Source organism: Dendrobium catenatum, unplaced genomic scaffold (assembly GCF_001605985.2).
Source record: "Dendrobium catenatum unplaced genomic scaffold, ASM160598v2 original_scaffold_98264, whole genome shotgun sequence".
NCBI lineage: Eukaryota > Viridiplantae > Streptophyta > Magnoliopsida > Asparagales > Orchidaceae > Dendrobium > Dendrobium catenatum.
This window is the reverse complement of record NW_021416702.1, coordinates 241,584-256,237: the sequence shown is the minus strand read 5'-3', so window position 1 is coordinate 256,237 and position 14,654 is coordinate 241,584. Positions and strand designations below refer to the sequence as shown.

At 31.0% G+C, this 14,654-nt stretch overlaps 1 protein-coding gene across 1 annotated transcript; it reads right to left on the bottom strand.

Annotated features, from left to right (window-relative positions):
- Window positions 1-5,025: 5,025 nt before the first annotated feature.
- Window positions 5,026-10,179, bottom strand: LOC110109277 (transcription factor bHLH49). The gene is made up of 8 exons (XM_028691987.1): window positions 9,765-10,179; window positions 9,042-9,669; window positions 8,501-8,725; window positions 7,772-7,837; window positions 7,612-7,680; window positions 7,453-7,524; window positions 6,837-7,031; window positions 5,026-5,684 (listed from the first exon to the last, which is right to left on the bottom strand). The coding sequence occupies exons 2-8, from the start codon at window positions 9,558-9,560 to the stop codon at window positions 5,568-5,570; spliced, it is 1,263 nt and encodes a 420-aa protein (XP_028547820.1). The 5' UTR covers window positions 9,561-9,669; window positions 9,765-10,179; the 3' UTR covers window positions 5,026-5,567.
- Between the last annotated feature and the right edge of the window lie 4,475 nt (window positions 10,180-14,654).

The following is a 14,654-nucleotide window of genomic DNA, read 5'->3' as shown; positions in this document are numbered from 1 at the left end:
ATATCTAATACGATAAAAATAAAAAATTATGCAGTGAAAGTTCAATAAAACTGGGAAATGTAGAAAATAAGAGCATCCAATGGTCAAAATTGAAATATTTGAAGATAAATATATAATTAAAGTCACCCATTCGTAAAAGCGTCAAAGCGATCCAACAGTGAAAATTTTGATTTCTCCTTCTCTCTCTTCTCTTTTTTTCTCCCTCTCTCTCCCAATTTCTTCTTAGGCAAGTCAGCGGTGGGGTGAGGGAGGAACGAGTGTGTGTGTGTGTGTGTATATATATATATATATATATATATATATAAACATTGTTTGGGATGATTTTTTTACTGTTCTGTAAAGTTGCTATAGATAAGGTAATTTTTAAAGTTGTTGTGGAAAACAGTTTTCTAGTACAAATTTTTTTAAAAAGCAACAAAAAAATAGTTAACAGACAAAAATTGTGGTCGTAATCTTAAAAGCAAAGCAGTGAGAAAGTTGTCACAAACGAAGCATAAGTGTGGAGTCTAAATTATGTGGATCATCTTGGATAAATTTTCATTTTGATTTTTATGATGGGTGGCTACCAAACTAAAAATCTATTCATAATTGATTTTCTAAGATTAATGGCTACCAATGTAAGATTCATTCACATTTAAATTTTCAAAGTAGTGACTACCTAACTAAAGTTGCATTGACATTTTTTTTTTTTTAACAGAACCAAATATATTAATAAAGGAACAGAAACGGTTACATCATCCAAAGATCAAAACCAAAAAAGAGAAACAAAAAAAGAAAATACAATGAAAAGGGGGCTCAGTATTTGCATTGACATTTTATCTTTCAAATATATCACCTTATCATGCAACTCAAAAAATTAAGAGGAAGAATCAATGGTTTTATGCATCACATAACAAGAAATATCAAGAAGAGAAAAGGAAGATAAAGATGGGTATATCTGAAAAAGAAATGAAGTAATTTTCTTGAGTACTTATAAGGGGAATCCTTCAACTTCTTTAAAAAGAAGTTTCCTATTTTCTATTCTAGCAATAGAAAAAGTGATTGGTCATGTTAGAGAATAGTTCTTATTTAGACTCCTACAATAAATGGCGAAAGAGAATAACTGGAGCAACAATATATTTTTCTTATCATCTAGCTTTCATTTTCATAAGTGATTGTATTTTCTCTCACTTAAACAAAATAGTATATTTGTCTGTATCTTCAACTTTGTATGAAGTGTACTCCTTCATTTACCATTTTAAAAAAGTTAGTGTCTTACTAGCTCGATCTCTATGCATCTGTGAAAGTTGGTTTACTTAAAGTCGAATCATGTAAACTTTATTCTTCACTTTTATTGAATTGGTCTTTCTTCATTTATTTTGTTGTTCATTGTGCCGGTTTCTCTTGTGTTAGATCATCTCCAACCGAAAATCTCATTTTTCACTCCAAAATGCCGTGATTTCATCTCCAATGGAACGCATTTTTCACCCTTTTGCAGTTAACCGTCGCCTCTTTTTTTTCCCGCGACAAGTTCGGTAGAGTGGTAAAAATGGCGGAGATGAACAGTGCAACGCCAATATTGGCGTCCCACTGTTCACCCGCAGCCATATAGCGGAAATTTTGCAGTTCGGCTGGAGCTGGCCGGGAGCTCCATTCAAGCGTTTGGAGGTCGGTTGGAGATGCCCTTAGATGCTCTCTTTGATAACATTTCGATGCATTATAAACCAAGAAGAACATGGAAGAATTATTAGAATAGATCCTGCAACTTGCTTCACTCTTTTTTTTTTTTTTTTTTTTAAATTTTCCTGATAAATTCATATCAATGGAAGGCATAGTGAAAGCTAAAAAAGTTTGTAACTTCTTGTTTCAATCTTGCAATTTTGCTATGTCCTTGTTCTTGCATGAAAGGTTTTTGTTTTTCTGATTTAATTTTATAGATTTGTAACTGCTTTATTCAGAAGTTGTTTAGTGAATGAAAAACAATTAATCTCAAATATATATTTATAAAATTTATTTGCTTTTTCCGTATTAATTTAATGTCTGTTTGGGACGGCCACAGCTCTTTATAAAGGTGATTGTAAGCTATTGCATGTGAGGAAAGTAAAACTGTCATAGAAAACTGCTCTTTAATACAAAAAATTCTTGTAAGTAGTGAAAAAACAATGTTCAAACAAAAATTTTGAGTGCAATCTGAAAATCAAAGCAATAAAAAAATGTCCCAAACGAAGCATTAGAAATTAATTTTTAGTTTGGGACGACTTTCTTACTGTTTCTTAAAGCAAATTTCTAGTAAAAATTTAATTTTTGTATTAGAAAGCTGTTTTAAGAAGCAGTAAGAAAGCCATCCCAAACGAGGTCTGCACCTACCAATGTTTTAGAAAGCACTTTTAATGATGCAAATGCATTTTGCTTTAGAAATTTATCTTGATGTTTCATTTGGAGGCATTCAGGAGGTACCCTGTAGGGTCCTAACAGTCAATAATTTGATAAGCTTCTCTTATTAAAATAAAATGGCAGAACTAATTTGTCAGCATAAAACAAAACCAAAGAGACTTAAAACAATTAACAGCTATAATTAGCTCAAAAAACTGTCCCATTCTTTGGCTTACTTGATTTAAAGCTGCGTTCTTGTTGAATTTTCACTGAATATCGACATACTTTATAGATCTGTTCAGAGATTTTTTTTCTTTTTAAAAGTTCAAAAACTATCTGTGATCTGGAGTTCAAAGAATTTCATCACAGTTCAGTTGCAGAATACCATATTTAATTATGTACAGAAACTGAAAACATGAGAATAGCAAATATTAAATATAATACAATAAAAAAGTAGAGTTAAAAGATTTGGATATATTAATCTCTTTCTAGAGCCTAAATTGGTGAGAGAATCATTCAAATTTCTTTTTTTTTTAGTTGTTTGATAAAGAATTGAAGATGTATCAATAACATTATAGAGAAATTTAATGTAGAAATAATCAGAGGAAAAACGTGAAGGAAAAAAAAAAGACATGGATAGAAATTTTGTAGAATAATTTATTTAAAATAGAATTAATATCTTAAGTAGCGCTCAACATAAATTAATAAAAGATGAGGATTCATCAATCATTCAAAAAATAATTAAATTTTTATTAGTTTAAAAATAATATAAAATTGAGAAAAATAAAAGCAATTCTAAAATTTAATAAAATATTCCTGAAGTCATCCCTAATTTTAGATAATTATTTCATAATTTTTTTTGGACCATTTAGATTCTAAAAATACATAAACAATTTCATGATAATAGTAAAATAAATAAAACCTAAGCACAACTCTTTCTTTCTGAATTTTGCATTGCACTCTTGATATTGAGTTTTTAGATTTTAGAAACTCAATAATTGAAAAGGCTTTGAAGAAGAGAAAACATTTTTATATTTCTAGAAAAAATAAAAATGAATCTCTACAATTTTAATTTGAATGAGTTCCGATTATGAATAGATTTGGTTAGAATGTTGAATCTTTAGTATAAAGAGCAAAATGTCAAAATGATCCTTAAATGATTATGGGGGCGATTTTAGTCTCATATTGTCTAATATGTCCAATTTAGTCTCTTTAATCATCAAATATGATTTAAAATAGTTCCTTTAACCCCTCAAATTTAATCTAAAATAATCTAATAGACAGACTATTTTGAATCATATTTCAATTACTCAATAGTCCAAAGTTATAATTTAAAGATTTTCATTACTGGTCTAGCTGTTCATGCTCCAAATCAAAGGAACTCTTGCTCTTTAGCAAGCTTTTGGGTTTATTGAGCTATGTTGGGTTTGAAATATGAATATGCAAAAGGGCAAAAAAATGATAAAATTTAAGGCTCCGTTTTGGACAGCTTTCTTACTCCTTTTTAAGGCAGCTTTCTTGTACAATTTTTTTTTTAACTTAAAATTTTTGTGCTAAAAAGCTGCTTTAAAAAGCAGTAAGAAAGTTGTCTCAAGCAAACCTTGTCTTTTAGGAACTTGCAAATTGGGATGTTAATTTCTATGCTTTCATGTGAAATTTTGATTGTTGGTCCTCCCATACTTAAATCACAAGCTATTTAAGATTAGATTTTTAAATTTTCACTCTCAGTTCTATCAAGTAAAGTATTGCAAGACATGTTAACTCAGCTTCACCAATAATCACTTTCATAATCCCAATATATCGACTTAGATTCATCATTTTTTTTCTTTTTAATCCTTCTACATTTTTTTTTTGTCCATCATATTGATTTATCTTTCGCCTTATGTTGTATATGCTCAAATCACCGAAGCCTATTTTACACCACTTTATCTTCAATAGGCACTACTTCTCACCTTTTTAAGCTAATCAACTTATTCTTTTATTTTCTAATTTTGCTATACATTCTACTTAATGTTCTTATTGTAGACACAATAAATTTGACTAAAAAGTTCAAATCCATATAACACAATTGTTCTAAGTAGGTTTACAAAAATTTTCTTAGAATCTCTTTCATATTCTCTTAATGCAAGAACCCCTTCCAATGTTAAATAATGTAGAAAGTTAAACATTTCCTTCCATGAATCATGCACTTCATATTTTGAAACTCAAGTCCCATAGAACCCTGCCATTTCAATTCACCTTGTCTTTTTTAAAAGAGCATATTTGAAGCAAATAGAAAGGCTGTAAATATATATATATATATATGTATATATATATATATATTAAACTCTGCAGTAAAAGGCAGCTGGCCTTTGGCCCCCTAACAGCATTTAATGATGGTCCTTGCCATCTTCTTACAGATCATTGTTTTATAACTTTTCATATAGATAATACATCTCAGAAAGCTTTAGCAGCAATCATATTTCAATGAATCATCACCATGGACCCATTAGTCCTTTATATCATTTATATTGTTCTGTTAATAACAAGAAGAGCATCTCTCATTTATTGCTGAGTAGATTTATGAGCTGCCAAAGCTGTTTTTTTTTTTAAACTTTTGATCAGTATCAGGCTATCAGCAGATAGATCAGCAAAACTGTAGGAGTGAATAGAATGACATAATGGAACAGTGGAGGAAAAAACTGAAATATTATTTTACTTTCTGTAATAGTACTGCAACGATACAGCATTCATTTCCTGCAATTGTGAAGAGGAAAAAGAGAATAAACATGTAATATAAAAAGGCTTGCAAGCAAATTTTTAACAGACCCAACTGCTAGATTTCTGATAGACATCATCAGATTCTTATGTAGCATTCTCCAAATAAGAAAACAACTGAGTTTTATCATATAGCCAAGCGGCCACTGATCTGCTAAACTAGAAGCAAACTAAGGTTTCGTTTGAGACAGCTTTTATACTGCTTTTTAAAACGGCTTTCTAGCTTAAAAATTTCAAATTCAAAAAATTTTTGTACTAGAAAGTTGTTTTGAAAAGCAAGAAGAAAGCAGTCCCAAACGAAGCTTAAATTAGCTATGGGTTCAACATTTTATACCAAGGGATGCTGGATCTTCTACATGAACTTTTGAAATTCTCAAATAATTTTGGTGTCTCCGGATCGGGATATGAGTGAGCTGGACATCCATGGTAGAAAGCGCACGAAATTCCTTGATTTTGTTTCACAAGGGAAATAAGTCGTGAGGTGTGCCATTCAAATCTTGGGTTTTGAGTGGAGTACTGTTGCCATATGTCATTTGAATAATGTTTTGGAGATCATCATCCCACGCATTAGGCATCTATGGATAATTACAAAACAAGATCAGTATTGTATGTTAGTATTTTTACTTTGTTTGGCTGGCTTATGCTTTTTGGGTTTATAACTAGAACTTGTAAAGTTTCTTTTTTGATCCATGATTAGCTTTTCTAAAGCAGATAGAAAAAAAAAGTTGCACAATTTTTTAATCCAAACACCCTCTTGCTTTTTGTTGGCTGCTTTTCCTAACACGAAGGCTTCGTTTGGGGAGGCTTTTATACTACTTCTTAAAACATCTTTTTAGTACACAAATTAAAAATTTTGCACAAAAAAGTTGCTTTATGAAGCATTAAGAAAGCCATCCCAAACGAAGAGGAAGTAGATAGAAAACTGAAATCAAATGAATAAGCATGTTTATTTGCTGATGTTGCATAGTTGCAGTAGTTAATAATCCATGATGTAATAGTTATTTCATGTCCATAAATAAAAGTTTCACTGGTTTGGTAGGACTACATTTTGATGCAGAAAAAGGGAGGATCTTTGATAGTTAATATGAATACCTTGTCTCTTGCAGCTCTATTTTTGAAAAAAAAACACAAATCTACCTTTTACATCAATACAAAAGTCTAACTTCTATAACGGGGAATGCTTTAGAAAGAATTCCAATACTCCGCCACTTAGCAAAGATGGACACAACTCAAATTGCAGATCAAATAAAAGCTGTTCACATCAATTAATGCCCTTTCACCAAATAAGTTATTCTACTCCATTAATGAAGCTAATTTCAAAAGTTAGTAACTTTTTACCACACATATGATAATTGCTAGCCCTCTATATAAAGAAAAGTGGAAGGTTTGTAGAGTTTGATCCCCACTAAAGATTCTATCCCCACTCTGAACACAAAGCGGCCAATTATTATTTTGATTTTTAAAATTTTTTATTGTTACTATTGTTTAATGATCATGATTTCTTAAGCTAATCTCAGGTTTTAACTCGAATTAAGCTTCATTAAAACTAGTCAAACAAAATTTGATTTATGAATACTCAGCCTATTTACATCCTTAAGGACTTCTTGCTTGAGCTTTCCAGCTGAAAGTCAGCATAAAATAAGATTATGTATGACAACAATCTATTGAATACTTATGCAACCATCAAAATCATTTTCTTATATATATATATATTAGATTAGCTATACCTGCTGTGCAGCTTCTTTAAATGTACTTGTTGAAGGCAATTGAACATTTAGCTCTCTTCTAAATACCTCTGTAGGATTCATGACTCCAGGCATCCCAACTTGAATAATATTTTGATGAAGTGAATGCAATTGATGATTAATCATATCATGTGAAAATCCAATGGCAGATGAAGGACCGCTCCTGGTTTGAAACAACTGCAAATAAGAAGGAAAAAAAATGATCAAATTGAATTTGCTTTTTTATCTTAAGATCATAATGGCAGTTTACAGGGGAGGAACCAGCCTTAATTTTCAAGGGGGGGCAAATTTATAAGTAAATGTCAGGACTCCAAGGGGACAACGCCCCAACAAATTTTGGTTGTAAGGATATCTTTGGAATTACAATTAATAAATAAAATGATAAATTCTCTTTATTATTTGATGGGGATAATTGCCTAAAGACCATAGTATTTTAAAACTTTTAGAGGGGGCAATTACTTAAAAACTCTTGTATAAAGACTAAAAAATAGTTGGAGGAGGACAAGTTACCTAAATAATCATATAACAAATATATATATTTTTTTAATTTTGCCCCCTGAGCTCAAGGGGGATCTGCTCGTAGGAGTTTTTGACTTACGTCTTTAGACAGAATGCCTTCTATGTTGAAGTCCAATCTTGGGTTCACAGCTGCAAGCTTCATTGACAAAAACTAGGAGAAGAAAACAAGAACATGTTCACATTCAACTTTATAAGGGGAACTTATCTTAGAAAGTGTAGTCATAAAAGATCAAAATACCTCAACTTGTCGTTGCAGTGATTGTACATAGTTGATTATCTCATCAAGCATAACTGCTTTTCCTGTAATCTGTAGAATAGAAGCTATGAATGTAACAAAAGATGCAGCTAAACAATTATTAGGAAGCAAAAAGAATCCGAGCATTAGAAGTAATGCTTACTTTACTGCAACCAGGAACAAGATCTTGAAGAAACTTCATCCTTTCGCTAATCTTTTCTCTTCTTACCTGAATCAAAGAAAAATCCACTCAGAAACACTAAGACTTCTAGTTTTCTTTAAAGCTGTATTGGATCTAAGTGTCTAAAAGGTTCAATAAACAACTCATTCTCATCTGGCTTGCTCCTGTTCAATTAGTTTGTCAAATACAAGGAACTGAACTTGAAAAATATATTTCAACTTGCGTGTTTGATGACTCAAATATGAATTGTGTGCGTTAACATGAGCAAAATTCGCCTTGATAAAGATCAACATATATATGAAGGTGTAAATTTCATTTTTACTCATGTATTTTACTATAAAGAATCTTCAAATATCCGGTAAATATCTTTGAAAACACTATATAAAGATCTATGATGCTTAAAAGATAATACATTATGAAACCACACTTTTCCCATGTAATTGGAGCCATCAATCAAAATATTGTTTTTATATTTGATGGTTATCAACTTGATTGATTATTTTATTGTTCATATTTGACATATCTTCACCTCGATACAATAATAAATGAGCTCAACAAGATATGAGCTTTAAGCTTGTTAACAAACTAAAACTTGTTCATATTTGACTCAGTAGTTAATGAACCAAGCCAAATAAGATTGAGCTCATTCAAGCTCGGCTCTTTTATTCCCTTGATTGGAATCAAAGCCACATTAAATGGTAACAGTCTTACTCTTTCTGCAAGACTGTGGCTATTAGTAGCTTGTCCTCGGCGAGCTCTCACATGGATGTAATCTTCTTTTTGAGCTTCTCCAGCCACTTTTGAATTCTTCCCTGAAGGCTTCACTGTAGCCATTATTAAGCTGTTCTTCTCTGCCTTCTGTTTACTATCAACAACATTCTTGGCAACATCAGATGGCAATTGAGCAGTATCTTGTGATTTATGTAACTCCATCTCCTGTCATTTGATAGCCACAAACTTGCTTATTGGCAATGAATGAAAAGGGCTCATTTGGTTGATTTTGTATAGAACATAGATTATAAAAAAATTTTGTTTTATTTTCTATCATTTTGTGCGTCAAGTAGAAATCATTTTGTTTGAGAGTGTTTTACGAGTCTTCATGGATTAAAGCCACTGTTTATTTCTAACCACACCAAACCAAATTATAGAACTAGAAAATTTCACAATTCATCAAAACAAATTTATAACTTCAATCAACTTAGCAAGGCATAAGATTGAGACGGAAGCAAAATATCAGAGCAAAAATATATACCTGCTTGCTTTTCCTTTTCTTTGTGATAGGCGACTCCAGTTCTGATTGATCTTTCTTTGAACTCCCACTATTAGAGCTGTGATAATTCAGTTTAGATTTGTCTTTCAAAGCTTCAGTCTTTCCTGCAATATCCATCTGCATTTGAGTTTCAGCAATAGCATTCGACTCGTTGGAGACAAAGCAAGAGAACCGTGCAGATCTCTCAATGAATTCAGTATCAGAAGAGAAGTTAGAGAGGCTAAGAGGAAGTAATCCTGGGCCCGTGCTCAAGTATATTTCTTCCTTCTCTACTGAATCTGAAAGGTTCCAGTTCAAAGGAACTGGTTTTCCAATGGTAGAAGAAGATGCATTTGCCGCCTTGGGAAAGCTTAAAGTGTGCGTATCAGATGGCTGGTTCCAGCTGGATAGAGATGAACTAAGCTGATGCCAATCTGTATTAGCAAAGCTTGAAGTGTGACAGTTCAAAGCTTCTACACTCCTGTTCTCTACTCCAAGCTTTCTCTTCTTACCAAAATCCATCTTTCTTCTTCTTCGAAAGCAACAAGGTAATCAATGATCAATGAAGTGTTGAGCTCTTGAGTTCATTTCTTCTCAAAAAGGAGCGGGCTTGGTATATATTATACAATTTCTATCCAAATACCAATAGCAAAACATGATCAGAAAAGCTTATATATCATAAACTCCTTTTGCTTACCATTGCTAGAAGCAGAATCAGAGATCAACCCCAGCTTGAAGCAAACAGAGTTTGAAAAGGAGCTGTGCATTGGTTTCAGAGATCCCAAGAACAGAGCCAACTATTGACAGGTGATAACCCCCTGCTTTATCTGGTCAGGGTCTAAGGCTTGGAGCACACAACAGAAAAACTTAAAGTGGAAAGCATAGACAAGAAAAAGATAGCATCTTTTGATTCCTCTCTCCTTTTTCTCTCTCTGTACTCCATTGAAAGCTTTTCCTCTTCATTGAAAGCACTGAGAAGATAAAAAGAAAATCAATGTTTTCTCCTATTTGGGCTTCTACTCCCAGTCCAACCTTATTATCAGGACCAACAGAGCCTCCAATTTCAGAAAGAGAAAGAGAGAGTAAGAGAGAGAGAGAGAGAGAGAGAGAGAGAGAGAGAGAGAGAGAGAGAGAGAGAGAGAGAGAAGGGCAATTGAATGATTAAACACCACATCAGCTGCTATAAAACTCAACCTACTCTTAAATTTGTAAATTGGGGCTCCTATCTAGTTGGAATGGATTCAATAACTATCAACCCAATATAAACAAACCCATCTTTATTGAAATAATGCGAATATATATATTCAAATTTTATCAACTTGAAAGCAAATTGAACATCAATAATATGCCAAATGTTGGGGGAGAGATGAAGAGTAAACACCACAATGATGAAACAAGCAAGAAATTAAAAGCAGTGGAAAAGTGAAGGACAACGGAATTTAATTTGGTAAACCCCAAAATAGGGAAAAATACCACGGAGCCACACTACACCGAGAAATACACTATGAAAATTGGGAGAAACAAGTACAAATCTCTCTTCTATATCTCTCTCATTCCTTATCTTCTCTCATGCACCATTCTCAATGTCTACATACTCAGAAAGTACAAGAGAAAATAAGTTATATCCCGCGAAGGACGCAACCCTTGAGAAAAATAAATGTTCATTCTGTCTCACAGAGCTGCGGCGTCCAGTCTCTGTTTGCAGCCCTCTAAGACTTAGTGCTGTGGCACTTAGTATCTATCTTGACCCACTGTGGAGACATATCTTGACCGCAGTGGTGCTCTGCTCTCTGTTGTTCAGCGTCGGGTTGCTTGGGAACATAGTACTGGGGCGTTGTACTTGAAAAAAAATTTCGGGTGCAGAGCACCTGAACCCAAGCTGGGGTTAAACCCTTCGCACCCCCCAATGTACATGACAAACTTTGATGTTCGAGACAACAGAACAACCCGATTGATAAACACAATCAGATTAAACATTATCTTCTTATTCATTAAGAATTTCTTTCTTAAAATTTAATTTTTGTGATATTGATATTTATATTTACTAAGATATCATACCATTGCGACATAGTGAATAAAGATGATTATTCTTCTGAGTTTTATATTTTATAATTTGAGACAGTATATAGATTGTTCATTTCCTGGACAGTTTGGTTTGATAAAAAAGGTATAAAGTATTCTAAATGTAGATGTCTTAGAAGTTTTGCTATTTGGTTTGATGAATAAAGAATATGGAGTAAAAGTTTAGTGAACTCCAAATTCACTTTGTAGTTCATTTTTTATGAATTCAAAACTCACCTACTTTTTACCGAATTTCAAAATACAACACAAACTAACTCTTCTTTGATCACGGACCACTGCCCATCATCATTGGATGCCATCCATTCCTGCTCATTGTTTTTGTCCGCTCGCCATCGATGAGGAACATCCCATGCCGCAGCCGACCACCGATAATATTGAGTTTTATCATATATTCATTTTACCTAAAACCAAAAAAAAAAAAAAAAAAAAAAAAAACACTTGTATTTATTTTACATTCATTCAAATAGCTCCAAATATTTCAAATAAATTATATTCAATCATGCACTGTATTCTAGTTTACTATGCTTTATTTTGCAAAACAAACCAAATGGCCCATTAATATTATGTGAATCTTGCACATATATAAATATGTTGAGAGTAACTCATAGAAGATACGCAGTCTTTTGCATGAAAAATTTAAATGGGAAAACCAACATGATAAAATTGGATCAATTTAAGTTATGTCCTATGATTCTTCCTTTTTGAATTTTTCACATAGGAATTCTTATGCCTTTATCTATTATAGGTTATTTATATATGTGTGTGTTAGATTTTTATGCAACAATAACTTGATAAACTCTTTTTTTCTACCACCTTGAATATTTATCAACCAATATTTTGAAAATCAAACTAGACCAACTGGTTCAATGGATTTGACCGTGAACCGACCAAGTTACTAGTTCGATCAAATTCGAAAATCGTGTGCATCAAAATGGCTTGAACCAGTTTGAACCACATGTTCAATCGGAAAACCATCAAACCAGTCCAAGTTTTATGAAACCGGCTTGGTCTTTAAAATATTTCATTTCATTTTAAATTAGATGTTTTATTCATGATTTTGAAAACCGAATCGAACCAACCTGTTCGATCGGTTCAACCGTGAACTGGTCCTATGGCTGATTCAGTTATCCTTAAAAACCAATCTAGTATCAAACCGGTGAAAACCAATTTGAACCGTTAGTTAAACTGGCTGACCATTAACCGGATCGATTCTTAAGAACCGGCCGGTTCAATTAATAATATATTTAAATAATTTAATTTAATATAAATATTAAATTAATTTAATTATGATATAATTCAAAAAATAATAGTAATAATATAATTTTGAAAATTTTATAATATTATATATTAAATACTAGTTACTCATACCCACATGATTCTTTTACCCAATGTGGGCTCTTAACCCGTGAATATAAGAAAAGGTGTATAAGCAATACAACATAAAACTCCTAAATGATATGAGATTAAACAACTAGTAGTCTCTAGTTTAAACAATATGTGGATGATGTATGCTTTATAAGAATTTGTAGAAATTGTTGTATAGAATATTCAAATAAAAAGCAATTATAACAATTTTTAAAGTTCTTAAAATATATAATTATTGATATTATAATTATTCAAAAAAATTATTATTATAATTTTAAAAATTCTAAAACTTCTCTATAAATGTGAAACTAAATGACATTAAGAAGAATAAATAATTTAATAAAAATATAATATTGTATTACTTTATAAAATAGTTTTATAATGTGAAATATATATAATTATATTAGATTTAAAATTATACCAAAATATAAAATAAAATATTATATATATATATATATATATATATATAATAAAAATTAAAATCAAAGATTGAAGATATTTATATTTAAATTTAAAATTAGTAATTATTTTTATTAAATATATTGATATAAATACAATAATATTTATATTTAATTTTAAAATTATGTATTATATTATATATATATGAATTTTATTTATTTTTTAATCTCAAAGTTCTTATATATATATATATATACATGAGATAAAAATGATGAATGACTGATAAGTCATATTGAGATACAATGATGCCTAACGGGATTGCATGTGTAAACATTGGAATGATATTCCATTTGTAACATTTTGCATATACAAGTATAATATCAACATATTAGAATTTGTCATAGAAACTATTACATATGACATTGTTATATAGATATGTTGATTATTTTATTATTGCACTTATCTTTTTGTTATTCATATTGCATACAACACCTCCTTATCATTTATACTTTCATCAATATAAGTTATTTGCTGATTTCGATTTATCAAACTCATTCATTGTTATCACTATACTTAATAGGCTCAACCGAAGTGTTAGGCGGCCATCATCACACAAGCAGATCTACCATACGTAGAATCTATTTGATATTTTTAATTTTTATTGTAGGTCATTCATAGGTTTGTTTTTAGGCTTAGGTTTTGTAATTATTTCTTTCAATTCTCTTTTGTTTATAGTAGTTATGTTTTGATAATGTGTTTTTATTTGAATTTATAAAAATGAAATAAAGTTTAGTTTCTCTTCTATTGTTTACTCTAATATATTCTTTTTATAATATTACTTAAATATGTATCTTTTTATGGGTACAAAACAAATCTTCCTATCACTTCATCATGTTTTATATTGTCGGGGTGTACTTTTCACGTTAACTGCAAGATCAAATTTAGAAAAATTGCTTATTTTAATAACTTAAATAATCAACCAGAACTTCTATGAATTTATCAATATAAATTAATTTAGTGGAAATAACTAAAATAATATACATCAAAATATTTCACTATTCATTCCTCAAAATTATATTTACAATAGCCAAGAGATCATTTACAATCTATAATCTATCTCAAACTCCAAACTACAAAAGTATAAAACAAATACATAACCAAATAAAAAAAAAAAAAAGAACTTAAGGATCTTAATCAATTTCACTTGGTCTAGACCCATTCCCTGATCTAAAATTAATTAAAATCACATAATGAGCTTACAAAGTCTAATAGAAACCAAGAACTCACTAAAGCTTTCATTACAAAATCTAAGAAACCAATATACATATTCATCTCAACCAATATACTCAGTAATGTTCAATATCATCAATACTCGATCAATTACCACTTGTATGATTCAATATGATCAATAGCGACAAATGAAAATGACCAAATCCTCTGTCTCTCTCCTCTTCCTCTCCCTTTATCTCTCTTCTCTCTTGCCTTCCTAAGCAAGCCACATCATTCATGAGGGATTATTGCTTATATATAGTGGCCTAGTGTCTCAATGCTTCAACTCAGCACCGTAGCGCCACTTGTTGAATCTTGAATTATTATTGAACAAATACATAAATACCATGGCGGCTATTTTTTGGCATCGCTATGCTTTCAATTATATTTGATCGTGACAGTAGATTTACCTCTAGATTATGAGAGATATTCAATAAGGACTGAGTATAAAATTGTACTTTAGTATGACTTTTCATCTACAGATAGATGGACAGTCTGAAA

What these genes read in the sequence shown, in the direction of transcription:
- LOC110109277 (XM_028691987.1), bottom strand. Translation starts at nt 9,560, where the DNA reads ATGGATTTTGGTAAGAAGAGAAAGCTTGGAGTAGAGAACAGGAGTGTA. An exon ending in GCCACAGTCTTGCAGAAAGA is followed by an intron (nt 7,838 to 8,500) that starts GTAAGACTGTTA and finishes TCTTTGATTCAG; the next exon opens with GTAAGAAGAGAAAAGATTAG. An exon ending in TTGTTCCTGGTTGCAGTAAA is followed by an intron (nt 7,681 to 7,771) that starts GTAAGCATTACT and finishes TCTATTCTACAG; the next exon opens with ATTACAGGAAAAGCAGTTAT.